The sequence below is a fragment of the Gymnogyps californianus genome, chromosome 5, assembly GCF_018139145.2.
Source record: "Gymnogyps californianus isolate 813 chromosome 5, ASM1813914v2, whole genome shotgun sequence".
NCBI classification, from domain to species: Eukaryota; Metazoa; Chordata; class Aves; order Accipitriformes; family Cathartidae; genus Gymnogyps; species Gymnogyps californianus.
Window position 1 is genome coordinate 29,765,697 of NC_059475.1, and position 15,581 is coordinate 29,781,277.

Here is a 15,581-nt window from a genome sequence, read left to right on the forward strand (position 1 = left end):
AATATTAGTACTGTGCAATGCACCGTCCACTCCATCCACTCCCCTCTGCTAGTCCACAAGGTGGACTGGCCATTACTGGTGGACTGGTTCATGTGATAGGAAAAGTATAGCCAAATAATACGAGTTAATATTTGGCTGTGTAAATAATTCCTGATAAAGTTTATTTAAAAAAAATAGCATGCAGCTCTGGCTCTTTAGTGTAGCCAAAGAAGAGGGTATTTAAATGTCTGATTATTTTGGGGAGGTGGGTGTGGGGGTGGAGGGGGTAGTGGGAGTTCCAAATATATTGTGCTGTAAATGGAATTTTAGCAGCCATTTATTCCTTAGATTACTCTTTTTCTAAAAAAAAATAAATTTGGTTGTCAGCAGCAGCTGTGTTACAGGCATTCATTCTCCTTTGGTGACCATCATAATTTGACCTGTGTTAGGACATGTGTCTTTTTCATGGGCTGGGAGGTGACAAGCACCTGCAGTTTTTCTTTAAACCATGGAGGATGTTCCATGGGATGCAGCAGTAGAAGGGGTGCATACCAGACCAGCAAGAGTCTTTGCAAATGTCCCTCTGGGCCTGTGTGCTGTTGTTTATGCCAGCACACTGGATGCTAGCACATTTTTCAGCCACACACATTGTGCTGCCCTTTGAAAGACTGACCTAGTATGTCTTTCCAACAGTAGTGCCAGAAGCAGAGCTACTCAGTTACAGGACTAAGGCCAGAACAGGAGACAAACAGAGACAAACATATTCTGCAGAGACCAGTCTACAACAGCTGAAGAGCTATGCTAAGTTACAGCACTGTTTTGAAGGCCTTCAGTGAACATCCACTAGTAAAGATTGGCACCCTTGCCATAATGCTTTTCACTTTGTATTCACCCCGATTTGAAATATCTTTTCTTTCCCACCAAAGGAAACATAAGGTAGTAGCTGGCAGTTTTCCTTTTAGTTTTATTTTAGCAGAACTCCTGATGTGTAAAGCAGCTGTAATGGGCACAATGCCACAACAACGGTATAGTAACAGCAATGGCATTGGAGCACCTCTTTGCGTGAGTGTGGCAGGAGTTGGCATACCAGAGTAGATTATCAATCCACCTAATCTCTGGCAAGGGTGAGCACTTCATCCAACAGAGGTAGGCAGCTCCTCTGCCTTCCACCTCCATCCCAGTCTAAAATCCTCTTACCTCTTCCAAGTTCTGGTAGAAAAGTGCCAGAAGAAGGGCGGTCTGCAGCTTCTCTCTCCTACTCTGGGATAGATCCTTGATCTGCTGCTTCCTCTCACGAATGGCATTCAGTTTGTGCTGGATCTTTAGCCCTTCCAGTCCACCAACCTTTTCTAGCCTGCTTGCCTGTTCTTGAAGAGACATCATCTGAGGAGGCAACAAATCTGAAATTACTTTTATGCTTCCAAGTGGTGTGAAAGAAACAAAAACCAGGCTCCTTTCCATATCTAAAAGATTCTCCTTTTTTCTGGAATGAACCAAGAATAGGAGGGACAAGTTAACTAGCATTCCCCCCACCCTCACCCTGTACTATGTTACATCTATGACGTCCTTGTCATTGGTCTCTGTAGTGCACCCTGACTACTTAAATGACTTAAAGGTGTAGCTCCAGGAGTCCCTTATGCCACTGATCATCCAGTGCAAGGAATCATGGAGCAAGCCTGACACCCATGAGTGCTCAGGTTTTATTGCTTTGTGGAAATCAGGTGTTGGAAGGTAGCTCTCAACATGAGCAATCAGTCTGGCAGGGAGCTGGCACGGGTTCTGGGAGCTCATTCCTTCTGGGGAACCCAGGCACAGCCCCAGGTTTGAGTTTAGCCCTAGCCTGGATGAATTACAGCAGTGGCCACCAGCCAGGCAGATGCCTTTACATGCGAGTGAGCAATTCAGCATCTATTCCAAAGGTGCAAAGAGGCTAACCAATTTGGTACAGACATTGTATACCAAATGTATATTTAAATAATTAGACAAGTCATCTCTGACCCACTGTATTTTACTTGCTTTAAAAGCCACTGATTTTTTTATGAAAAAAGCAGAAACTTCTGATATCCATAACACACAATATGGTCTGCTTCAAATATTTCTTCTGGTAAGTCCCACTATTCAACTTACTAAGCGGTTTTCCTGTCTACTGCAAGACAATACAGGCAGGACTTGGGCATGGAGTGTTTAGCACTTGTTCTCCACTGCTCTGCCTCTTATTTCACTAAGCTTCCCCATTTTCTCTTTCGTTCAAGCATACCAGGCATATCACATCTGTCAGCAATTTAATGTGTTGCCATATTTAAAAAAAAAAAAAAAAAAAAAAAAAGAATCATTCTAGCTTGTGGGTTGGTAGAATTTTTGTTGTTGATTTTTGTACCTTCTCATCCTGTGATGCCAGAAGCTTCTCAAAAGCCTCATGTTTCCTTATCAGTTGCTCTACTTCATCTACAGAGCTTCCGAGGTCACTGCTTTTCAAATAAATCTATAAAAAAAAGTTTAATATTTTTCTCAGTGGATTAATTATCACATAAACCTGATTCATAAATGTGAGAAGAGGTATTAACTCTGCAGTTGAGAGTACACTTGAGAGGAAAAAAAAGGAACAGGAGGCCACTGAAATTGAATAGTAGAGCTCCATGGTCTTGAGCAAGAAAGAGAAGCATTAACATGTCCAGCTAAGGAAAGTGACCTATCACTGCTTATCGCAATCACTAAGTCACAAGGCTGGCAGTGAATTCCAGAGGTCTAAGCCATCCTTGTAATCCAAAGCAAGATCAACACTGTCATGTCTGACAGATGTCTGTATGATTCTTTCTTAGAAGACTTCCAATAACAGGGACTTTGCAGCCTCCCTGGGCAATTTATTCCAGTGCTTCGTTACCTTTACCATTAGCAAGATTTTCCAAATATCTAGCCTGCAAATGCATTGCTAACACTTCACCTTATTACATACTGCCCTCTTCATCACACTAAGGAGATAATTCCTTTTACATTTGCTTCAGCCTTGTACATATTTGTAGGCTTTTTGCATACTGGGATTTCTATCTTCTCTAGGCTAAAACTACCCTGATCTGATTGATCATTCCACAAAGGCTATGTCTTCTTGACTCTGATTATTCTTATTGCTCTCCTCTGAGTTTTCTCCATTTCCACTTATTTTGAAACGGGGTTCCTAATACTTGATGCAGTAAGTGGTAATAAGCAATAAGGCTGCCAGAGTGAAGGTAGTGAAGACAGCAGAGAGCTTCTGTGGGCCTTTCAAGCTGTAATCTTCTGCACGTATCTGTGTATGGTGCTTATCTTTTACACAATACCATGAACTCAAGTTCACCCTGCAATCTACTATAAGCTTCCAGAAACTTTTCAGAAGAACTGCTATCAGACCAGCTTGTCCCCATCCTGTCTTTATGCAGCTGATTATTCCTGAAAAATGTCATAGCTTGCACCTGTACCAAGTGCATTATATCTGTTATTTTTTCAGGCCATCTTTCCAACTTGACTGCATTGATTTTATTTACTGTCTGTCCTGTCAGTCTCTGATGCAGAAAGACCTCAGTCTAAAATAACAAACGCAGTTTTAAGGAAACTGACCTCTGCACTATTCGCTTTTAACACTGTGAGGACCTTTTCTAACTAATCCACATACATCTCTAAGGCACCACAGTGTTTCTTGACTCTTTTCTGGTGTTAAGAAAACTGGCTGCCCAATTACTTCTCCCATGCATTCTGTTACATTCAGTTTTGTCAAATGCAAAAGAATAAACAATGTAGTTATCTATTATCAACAAAAAAATAAGCTTTTCTGCAGGCCAGTAGGAATTTATTCTTTTCCAGTGGATTTAATTGCCTACAGTTTCTTCCCTTATTCAATGACGAGACAACAACAGGACAAAAACTCCAGTCAGAGGCTCTGATGGGACATGAGTGAAAATTACCTGTGGACAACGTTCACAGTGGAGCGAATATGACTGGACAGACACTTGTTCAGGCTGCTACGAGGGACTGCGTTTATCGGCTGGGACACAGCACTGTGTAATCCATTTTGTGAGCTCATGGAATCATAAGTATTTGGATAAGGATGAGAAATCCAACCAGTAACTCTACCTGGGTAAAGTGCAATTAGCAGAGATAGAAGAAGAATTTGAGATCAGTGATACAGTGTGAAAGAATTAAGAGGCAGGAAAGAAACAGAATAGAATCCGTGAAACACCACAACTGCTAATAGTTTCAGAAGAGGGCTGGTAAAGAACATAGGTAAATCTGTGCCTTAAAACCATAGACGTGCACAGGAAAAATAACATCTAGAGAGATGTCTCTCGCTTTGCAAAACATTACAGTTCTGTAGCAGTCTTACAGGGTGTCTCTTATAGGAGAGAAAAGATATTCTTTGGCAGCTACTTTAGAAAACCAGTAATGATGTTCATTGTCTGCACAGAAGTACTGGATGACTCTTTAACCCCACAGGGCATCTTCTGAAGGAGAGGTTTCCCAGGCATGTGTTATGTGCAGGGGAATCCACACCTACTTGTCAGGGTCTGAGTGTACCAACAGGCTCTGGCAGCCCTGACCATCCCCTGGACAGCCCCCCTGCTCCCACCTGGGGGTCCCTCTGAGGCTCAGCCCTGGCCCCAGCTGCATTGAGGGGAGGCCGGAGCCCTGTCCTGGTCCTCCTGGAAAGACCCCAGATTTCAGTCATTACCTCGCTTTGCGCCTTGGTCTCCAGCTGGTCGATGGACCCTGTTACTGCTGCCGCCACTCAGCCCTCCTTGGCAGCTGTGGCTAAGAGGACTGACAGGCAGACTTGGCCTGACTTTCTGGTTCATTTTTTGGGAGTTAATGAGAGGAATATTTTGCATATACAGAAAAATGCACAGAAGAATATCATGCCCAGGCCAGATGTTTAAACTGCTCTATACTAATCCATGCTGAGTATCAGAAGAAAGGTGAATAAATTCCAACATAGTAACCACTGTCAAGAAGAGGGGAAGGCCACTGTACAACAGGCCTAAGTTTTTAAGTCTGGCCCATAAATCACCAGGATGCCTAAAGAAACACATTAACAGTAATGCCTCTGTTATGCCTCTGTATGTTAAATACAACCCCCACCAGAAGGCAGATATTCTGTCATTCAAACTTTAATCCTTTGATCTATCCTACTCAGCAAGTGTATGAAATTATGACAGATTTTTTTTTTAGAGTGTTTTTGCATTTGGTTTGCTCTTGTGGAGGAAGATCTCCACACATGTGGGCTCCAGGTCTGTCTACTGTAATGCTGTGTTAAACCACTTATAATTCCCACCCATATTTACACTGCTGTTACTAACACTGAAATAAAAAGTTATTGGCTGAATCTAACTCAGTCCTGTTCGGGATACACAAACATACAGCCGCATGCTGCATCTCTGTTTTGCTGTTTTAAATGCTGCTTTAAAAGCACTGTAGCTTCTCTGTCATATTTTGTGGATTATCTACCATTTTTGGTCAAAAAAGATTTACCTGAGGAAACAGAAAATTCCCATAATTTTCCACATATCACTCCAGGACCTTTATTTAGTAACTGTTAGCAGTGAAACTGCCAACTCTGTGATACCTGAAGAAATAGTCAGCCATTAGTTTTCCTGCTCATATATCTGTGGTGGAAGAAAAAGGCAAGGGACATCTACTGGTAAAAAAGGTGGTTACTTTCTTTGGAAAAAGAGACATCTGAGAGCAGGGGTGTGGGATGGTGAGTCATAAGCAGCTGCCACTGGAGTGCTCAGTGCCTCGCTCCCACTGAAAATCACTACACACAAATAACACTGAGCATTCAAAGCCCCATTCCTTCAGCTGTTACAGCAGTGGGAAAAAGTCCTCCTGACTTCTGAAAGCTTTGGAGCAGGTCCTCCAAGTAGAAGCCTGTGCAAATGCTCTTGGGAACCCAGGTTTTAATACTGAGAAAGGAAACTGGTGCACAAAAAGAAAATTAGTGCAAAAGAAAACTGGCTGCGTACATTACAGAGAGGCAATGGCAATATGCTTAGAAGAAAGCAGCCCCAGTAGCACTAACAGTGCTACTTGGAGAGCTGGTGAGGTAAAAACTTTCCATTTGTCTTTTAAACAGAAGTCTTACAACAGCACTTGCTAGAATCAGAACTGCAACATTTTTTTCATTTAAGCATTTGTTATACCAATCTGAAAACAGAATGGAAACTGGCTCCCACACCACAATGCTGGCCTGTGGCCGATTACCTCACTTTTTGGCGTATTTTTAGACAGGTCCCCAAACTCCTGCTTTGAATGAGGTGTGTTGATTTCAAATACAAAACACTGCATAGCTCTCCTCAGGTAACCTACCAGGGTCTCCCACAGCACACAGCAGGTATAAACGTTCTTTCAAGTTTGTTTCTGTTATGAATCACGGCCCATCATCAGGAATTTAATGCTCAGCCACAAAAAGCACCGAAGACTTGACCACTCGCTATATAATGGACTCATTTTTAAGTGAAGACTTGCAAAGACGCTTAAAACCACAAAATGGACTTGGCCCTTTTTGAGATTTGAAATGGAGCATGTAAAAAAATAGCCAAGTTATTAACAATGCAAAGCACAGAAACGGAGGTTGTAACCCTACTTAACTGGAGTTTTTCACTATTTCTGAGGTCATTGCATAGATTTAGCCACACTGTCATAAGACCTCTTACATACAAGTTAATGCAGAACTAAATGCAAAGTCCAATAAAAAAAAAAAAATGTTCGTTTTAAATAAAATAGTACTATATACACACTTATGTAACAGCACAGGCCAGCTCTAGCTTTTGGAGAAATACTGAATGAAACATTTTAGTTATTAGGATAACTATGCTCTTGACGCCACAACTTCACATTTATACACACTGGAAGCTGACACAGCCCCAGAAGAAATTTGTCTTCCAAGAAGTGTCATTTTTATTTCTCTAGAAGAAAAATTATTTTAAGTATTGTGCAAATCCACTCCCTTCTCCTGCTTATGCTCTTCACAGTACAACAAGCTCCAGAGATTTTGCCCCTCGCTGCCTGCTCTGGGCTTGCTGCTGAGATTGCTGGAACTCCACTGAAAATCTTTCAGCTCTAAGCATGTACTAAAAGCCAGAATTACTCAGAGTTTTAAATGCCTTCACTTAAAGCACGTAATCAAGTCCAAACTCTCTGCCCAGATAGATAACAACAAGGTTTGATTTAACTTACTTCTGATAAAAGTAAATACAAAAAAGAATTAATGAAAAAAAAATTTAAATTTGTTTTAGCAAAGTAAATAAATGTGCTTAACACTATGACTACATATGGTTCACAAATATGTTGTACTATGCTTCATTTCAGTAAAAGTTATAACAAGGTATCATACCATAACCATAAGTGGAATAAAACACACTGAAGTTTTTTATAAAAAAAAAATACATACACCTTTTCTATCATACCGACATCACTGTATTATTGGCCTCTGACCTCACAATCTAGATGCAAAATTCTAATGTTAAATGTATTTAAAATTTCCTTCCCCGCTCCCACTGCATGCTGTCTCATCAGCATAAGAATATAATTATCTGATATTGGAAATGTATATGGGAAAAACACAGAGAGAAGTCAGTGTTTGTCTTCCCATAACTACTGCGATCCCTTCCTCCCAGCTATCCCCTCCCTCTTCAAAATTCGCAAGCTCGACCCCTATCCTGTAAGTAGTAGGTGTTAGACCAGAATCCTATGCCCATACAACATCATCATTAAAATATTTACTTATGAAATATTTTTCTGAAGGCAGACTAAATTCCTCTTAAACTCCCCATAGTTTCACTGCTAGAAACTTTGCTGGGATATCCAAATTTGAGATGCTGTGGAGACTAAATTCCCTTCATCTCCCTCAGGAAAGAGTGGTACCTCTCTTTTTCTAAGGGGGGGAAAAAAAGTGATTTCTTCCTACACACTTAAATATTTTGGGTTTTGAAAACAAGTATTACTTTTAAAAATTACAAAACCAGGAATTAACCATTTAGAAATACAGCATAATCTGACAAGTAAGAAAATGAAAACAGTGAAACAGAAAAAACTAAGCAAAACTACACTGAGGATTTGTCCCAGATCCCAGACCGACTAGCAGAGAAGAAAACCAATTCTTGGCTCTGAAGTCTTGAACCTTCAAAGTGCTGAGCACTATGGCCCAATTAGGCAAAATCTGTAAGCACATGCATAGCATTAGGCATGTCATGTTGACAATAGTACTCTAGTAGTTAAAATGAAACAGTTGTTAAGTGCTTGATCAGATCAGAGTGCTCAGCTTCATTTAGGATGGATCAAGCTGTAGCTGCAGCCTTGGTAGCTTTCTGATTGTCCCATAAGTCATCTCTAGGGAGTGGGAACATGGCAGGAAGCATACAAAAAGAAATCCACATGGCTTGATTAACACAGCTTAAAACTTCTGTTTGCAAATGTTCCTAGAATGGAATGGAAATCTTCACCACTCTCCTCCCAGGTCCAAAGGACGCAATGTTGACAGCGATAGACGGACACCATGAACCCTCCGTGTCTCTGTGAGTTGAAGAGGTGGTGTGAGCCGGTATGTTTGTCAAAAGATTGTCAGGGCATACACTTTTTAGAGTGCATGTTTCCTGGGAAGGTCTCAAACCAGATCTTGCCCAATGGCTAGAAAGCAATCCTGAGCAGCAAACTGGATTCACTGATAGAGAGAGGCCAGCCCCAATCTCCACAGGGTTAAAGGGTGGACCAGCTATATCTGAATCATGTGTTTTGATAAAGATTGTTGGACTTGGGCTTCTTCTAAATTCTCTTACCACCTGGATAGGCATAGCAGTCCAAGGGGTGGCAAGTATCAGGGTGATTTTGGAAACCTTGTGGTGAGCAGGTGTTAGACCATCACATGGAGTCTTCCTAAACTCTGGCCTAGATGAAGGGTGGTTCTGAAAGACAATCAGCTCTGGGTTTAAATCCTTGCTCGTGACCTCATTCCCACTAGCTGAATTTTCTCTTCCAGTCAGCACAGCTGGGGACAGCCATATATCTCTGGAAACAGTCTCCTGGGGAAGGCCAGAATACTTAGAGGAAGTCACATGAAATCTTGTGACTTGAAGGGCTGGAGACCCACCTGAAGGGAAGCTTTGTTTTGGCTTCTGGGATCCTGTTGGAAGACCAGCCGGAGTTTCAGGCACCTTCTCTAACTGTGGCATGAGCAGACTTGAATGAGCGTGACTGCTTCCATGGGAATCTGCTCGAAAAGGCTTTATCGTCAAGCTGCAAGTTGAAATGTAAAGCTTCATTGAAGCATGGAGGTCTGGCATTTGGACATTGCACTGGCTACAGCCTTGTTGGGGTGGGAGAGAACTACAAGGTTCCAGGGATGCATGCAGATTTTTGCTGCGGAGTGTAGAAACAGCTGGAATAGCAGACAGATCAACGTCTAGGCGTGATGTCCAGCTTCGTGGAGCTTTGCAGGAAAGGACATCAGAGGGCAAAGATACAGCAAGCTTCAAGGGATCATTTTTTTCAGGATAAATACGATGAACACTTTTTTCTCTTTCTGAATATTGCTTATAAGATGCAGATGTTGACCGAGTGCCAGAACCCTCATATCCATGGCCCCGAGGGTTCCTGGGAGGACTGGAACACCTGGATGTCTCATCAGAAGGACTGACACAGTGACTAGCGCTCCCGAAACCTTTCCTCCGGTCTGTGTGTGCCAGGATGACATCTAGCCTTGAACAGTAAGCTCCAGAAGACATACCGCTTGGTGGTGAGCTGGCATTTCCTGGAGCAAGCTCTGCAACTGATTGACCAGTGGGAGGATGCCATGCTGACGCTGGCATCTTTTGAAAAGGCCTGTCCCGCACAGCAGATTCAAAAGGAGGAGGTGGGGTCATTCTGCTGGAAGACAGCACCACTTCCGCAGTGGAGACATACGTTGCAGATGAAAGTTTGCAGCGATGGTCCCTGCATGACATTCTGAAGCTTAGTCCTAAACGATGCAAAAATCAAAGCCACAGAAGCTTGCCTTTCCCCCTGTTTTTAAAACCAACTCCTAATCCTTTTTCCTTTGGCACTGGAAGTTTCCATTCTTCCTCTGAAGCAAAGGAATGAGAGATGAATAAACATTCTCCAGGAAAAAATTTATAAACTAAAAAAATCCACGTTCAAAATAAGAACGCACAGCTCTTCTAATACTGCTACCACCGCCTGTCACGTCTGCAAAGTGATATGAGTGTGGGATGGGCAGAAAGATAAATTACGGAGCATGAGGCTCTGCTCCCTGAGTGTTCTGACAGTGAGACTGCAGACACAGTAGGAGGGAGCCAAAAACGTCTGCCAGAGACAGCCTGCGAACTCGCTGTTATTTCATCTGTGAAAAAAAGGAAAGCAGCTAACCTGAGCAATGCATCTGCTGTCGTGAAAAGGTTAGAACAGAGCAGAGTGTACCGGACACTGTTTCTGCTCAAAGCAAAAATGATTTTTTTTCTTCTTTCTCTTTTTCAGCTGTTGCTTGTCTGCACTCCGAATGGCAAGATCTCAGTTCGCAGGTCTTAGGAGACTTTCCTACAACAGTTCCATGCAATGGCACAACTGAATTCATAATAAAAAAAATTTAAAAAGATAGATGTTTGCCTAATTTTCTCCACATGTGCTTTATTTTCTTTAGCATAGAGCAATCCTAGACTAAATTCTGCAGAAATCCTTCAAAGGTTTAAGTAACTTGGATGTAATATAAGATGCTGGCATAAAGTCAAACCTGTCACACTGGCACAGACAGCGAATGAGAGCGCAGTTCTTAGTAGTAGTTCATAGTTTAAAACACTCCTCTGTTGCCTTCTTCCTTCCTCTGCTCCTTGCTGCTGGGGGAGAGACTTTGTCTAAGGCATATGAAGTACTGGGAAAATAGGATCCAAAAATTATGGGATGGCAGAAGCTGCTTTCTTACATACATAATTTGTGTGATGTGCAAAGTGAAATGCATGTCACTGAGCTTTGCCTCGAACACAAAAGTCAGAAGAAACACAAGGGGTGGAGAGATTGCTTATATTTGTTTGCCTGATAGGAATCTTTTTTGAATATGTTTGCTTTTGTCCTTTCTGAAAGCAGCAAATTACAAAATTCCCATTGGGAAAGTGGTTTGAGAGCCTCCAATTGATGCCTTGGCTGAATACTTTTTGAAAATGTGTTTGAAAGGACTGCATTCCTACCATCCTGCCTGTCTCCCCAGGGAGCAGGGTCTGCGTCACTATGCAGCCACATTTTAACTCCATATAGTAGTAACAGAGCTCCATTCAAAGGGAATAGATTCCTCTTCCAATTTTTCTTCAAATGCAGAGAAGTAAAATACAAATAGTGACTATGGAAGCTCAGTTCACTGTCGAATTGTATATACTGATGCATAAGGCAGATGGTGGCAGCTGCAAAAGACAGCTTTGCGGCTCTTGTTATTTCTCCCTCATTTAGATGAGAGTCCTGCAGCACAGGAATAACTCATTTGAAGAATGATCACACTTAGAGATGAGAGAACAAAAGCAATGGGGGATATTCGGGGAATACAGGAACTCCAGCTGTAGAGGAATCAGAACAGTGTTGCTGTTTCTGTTCAGGGCCAGGCTGATGCACTTCATACTAAGGAAGGACTAGAATCCAGTAGAAGGTAAATTGCTTCCTGTTCTTCCATGAACAGCAGCAAATGAGCCTCTTCTTGCAATGATTTGCTTTCTTTATTAATTCCGTCCCATAAATTCTTCAAAGATACAGCTTATTTTGTATGTAAACACATATAGCCTCTGTCTTCTCAGCAGCATTATAGCCTAAACCTGCATCACTCTATATTTATACTCACTGTGGACTGATGCTGCTTTTGACATTGAGGTGATCGCCAACATTGCCAGGTCTCAGATCAGTAAAACTGACTTAAAGACAGCAAAATATGATTTAAAATGAGCAGGTAGCAGTGGAATTTGTGAAGTACAACTGAGATGTGCTTTCACCAATACTCTTTAGCTCTGAGGCAAGCTGATGTTCCTGGGTAGCTGCCTTTTCTTCATAGTACTTTTGCTCAGTGTCAGCTGTGGGTTAAAACCAAGATGACAAGAATGGACAACACCAGAGTGAGTCATTATGATAGAGGAAAGCTAGTAATTCCTGAAAGGAAAGCTCTTCACAGTATTGGCCTAATTGGTGCATCCAGAGTAGTGAGAGTTGAAACTCATCCTGAACACTCACAGCTCATTGAGGATCTGTTTGTTTGCATCCTTGGATATGAACAAATTCAGCATCTCTTCTTTGCACCTAACAGCACTTACACATTTCCTGGATTAAATTTGAGCACTAATCCATACCAGTCTCTTCTAGGCATTGTGGTAGCTTGGTGATGGTAGGGACTGTGTCAGTGAAGGAGGAGACATATGGCTGACTGTGATATCCAGATTACTAATTTAGAAATCCATGGCATTCTGTAAATTCCCTGGTATATTGCAGGTAGATACTTGGTCACTGACTGCAGTATCAGAGACATTTGTCTATATGGTCACACCATTGTGACCTACTTTTCTATTTTATAACAGTAACTCTGCGAGCATGCAACTGTAATTCTTTACATGCACAAACCTCTCACGAAAGGAATAGTTCTTCAATCAGTTGTAATCTTCTCAGGATTAAATATAAGCAAAAATGAGAAACAAAAAGTTTATGTATGAATCTTCTTTCCATAGCTAGAGCATTCTTTTCAACCTGAGTGCTCTTTTTTTTTTTTTTTTAAATCAGATGCAGAGGGTGGTGGACGGAACATAAGAGCATATGACAACTGTGGCTCCCTCATTCTCTATACCTGCATGGACAAGACCAACTTGTCATCATTCCCCTTTCCTTATTTTCTTGTGATTCTCCCTGACCGTAAAATGTCATCTCCTTGAAGGGGTGCTGGAAGTACCCACGCTTTACTGTTCCACCTTCTGAACACTTAGTCATAGTGAGAACAACTGAGTACCAGGCTCCTTGGAAGTTCATAGAGAAAATACTACGAGAGAAAGATTCTGATAACAGAACTGCCCTTCATGGTCCTCAAGGTCACAGTCTTCATTCTCAGGCTTTGCTTTGGCTGAAGAAACTTGTGGTAGGAGGCAGGCACTGTCACTGATGCTAGCAAGAGAATTTGCCCAGTCTATGATGAACATCCACCCCTTTTGTGGCAGTATACCTCACAGCATATGGCAATGGTAAATTCATCTGAATAAATAAGTAATATGAAGTGCAATTTACCTGTACAGAATGTGCTGGGGGCATACTGAAAATGCCAGGTGCAATCCCTTTCATGTAAGAGTAATACAGTCTTTTGCAACCAAGACTCATGACTGACGGGCAAGAAGAAACACTAACCCAGAGTAGCTTCCTACGCATTTACCTCTGAGGTATATACAGCAAAGCAGATGCCGTAGTCACAGTGCCTCTGCATGTTGGGTGATCTCCATGTCATGAAAAGAGAAAGAATACAGTGGCCAAAATTTTGTAGTTTACATTTTCTGTGATGATGCTACCCATGCAGGAGCTTAGCAATGATGTATCACTGCTTGGTAGGGAATTGAGATAGATATAATGCAAATTGTGCCATTTGCTAATTAAGGAATAAAAAAAATTTTAATGGGCAGAACTATGTAATATTTTAATCCAGAAACCTGAACCCAGGTGAAACCCTCTTAGTTTCATGTTTCAGCACAAACTCAGAATGCAGGCCATACTTGTGAAGGGTGCCAATTGTAGGGAATTATGAAGATATGCATTTCCTTCAAGGAATGAGTAGCAGAAGGCTCCAAACCCATGTCTCCCAAAGGGTTAAGTATCACTGCATGGCACAGCTCAGGGTCAGTTTTCCAAAATATTTAGTGCCAGTGGCAAAGCACTGGTGGAAAACAGAGCTCAGCACAAACTGAGAGCCATTATATTATGCTGCCAGTGGTCTTGCAGAATTAAGAATTCTTTTTCTGTAATAAGAAATGACCCAGAGGTACAACCTTCTTCAGCTGTGCTTCAACCCTTCAGTTTGGCAGCCTTCAACCCATTGATATGGTTTACATGCCAAGTCTCAGCACAGTTACAGCAATCTATCAATCCATGAATTTGCACAGTGACTGGAAAAAACGTCTGAATTCTGCACTCAGTTTTGTAATAGCAAATGTCAGACCTCAAGCTGGAACCTTTTTAAATAGTTCCATGAATCCAGGAAAGTGCAAGAAAGACAAAAGATAATTTAATATTGGTGAAAAAAAAATCTATTTCAAGAGCTGCAAAATGATGATAATAAGAACATCCTTCTGTCTCTTTGCGTTAACTATATCAGCCCTCTCTTTTCATGAGAGGGCTTTTTTCACCAGCTCATCTTTCTTTATTGCATCAACAGAAACTAATATTCCTTACAATCAAATTCTTTCATAGTTGTTCTCCACACTGCTATCAACTCCCTTGCAGAACTGAGAAGTCAATTCCTTTTCCTGGATTAACTCATACTGCCAACATCCATTTTCCACTCGTTGCATTTCCCCAGCACTAACCCTCAGCTTGGGCTGAGGTTTCCAGCAACACCTGCAAAGTAATCTCCCTGTCCTCCTTCAAACCCTCTTTACAATTCCCTTCTCTGAAGCCTGCAAAACAATTTGCCAGTGGTTAAGCAGTTGGTATGCTGAGATGTGTTTGTAAGGCGGACTAATACAGTGGACTGTTGTCTCCCTCTTCTGTTGTGACTCTCATCTGTTAGTTCTTATGTTTATTTGCAATGAATTATCTTTCAGGCAAGGATGATCTTTTTGTTTCTGGTTCTGCACCTAAGCCCCATAAGAAAGGGGAGGTCTTGTACATTGCTACAGTCTCCAAGTAATACCACAATGCAAATAATAACAATAAAAAGAGTGTCTTGTCTATATACAGACCGAAGGATTTTAAGTTGCAGGTGAACAGCAGTGTCCCTTTTAGTTTGGAAGAGTTCAAATGCTTGAAGAGTTTAACTGCTTATTTCAAGTTTATAATTCACTTACCTCCTGTGAGTTCAGGAGCATGTCCAGGTGATCCCAATCCTTGTAGAACATTTGTTCTTGGTGTATTTTCTCCAGCCACTCCTTCTTCTGTTTCCATTCATTGTATACATTTTCCTTCTCTTCCAACAGAGCCTGTAGCTTCTGCTGAATCTGAACACAATTTCCAATGAAAAAAGCATGTTGGTCTTTATACCCCATGGACCAGGGTAAGGTGGGAGGAGAAAGGATTAAGTAGAGTGGTGGATAAGCCCCTTAAGTTGCAACAAAATTATCAAGCAGAAAAAAGTAGAACAAGTTGTAGCACTTATATTTGGGCAGAGAGATAATCAGAGGTGCCTCATTTCAGGAATGGAGGAGTGCTTCTTACAGCATATACAGCAGTGCAAGTCAAGAGCAAAGAAAGGTAACTGTTTCTGAAGTGTACCTTCTAGAATCAAATCCTAATTCTCCATTATCTTTAGTCATAACAGTGCAATTATAGCACTTCAAATTGGGATAGGACAGATACTTATTAAGTTATCAACATAGCATATTCTCCTAATCAGTGAATACATGCCTCAATGCTAGACTTCATGTAATTTC

At 41.5% G+C, this 15,581-nt stretch overlaps 1 protein-coding gene across 1 annotated transcript in view; it reads right to left on the minus strand.

The window, feature by feature from the left end:
* The window catches only part of SPTBN5 (spectrin beta, non-erythrocytic 5), a 102,444-nt gene that overhangs the window by 42,770 nt on the left and 44,093 nt on the right, over window positions 1-15,581 (minus strand). Inside the window, exons 33-35 of the mRNA XM_050898302.1 lie at window positions 15,000-15,149; window positions 2,357-2,461; window positions 1,177-1,362 (exon numbers count right to left, since the gene is read on the minus strand). Of these exons, the coding sequence (XP_050754259.1) occupies window positions 1,177-1,362; window positions 2,357-2,461; window positions 15,000-15,149 (441 nt within the window). The remainder of the gene's footprint in view (window positions 1-1,176; window positions 1,363-2,356; window positions 2,462-14,999; window positions 15,150-15,581) is intronic.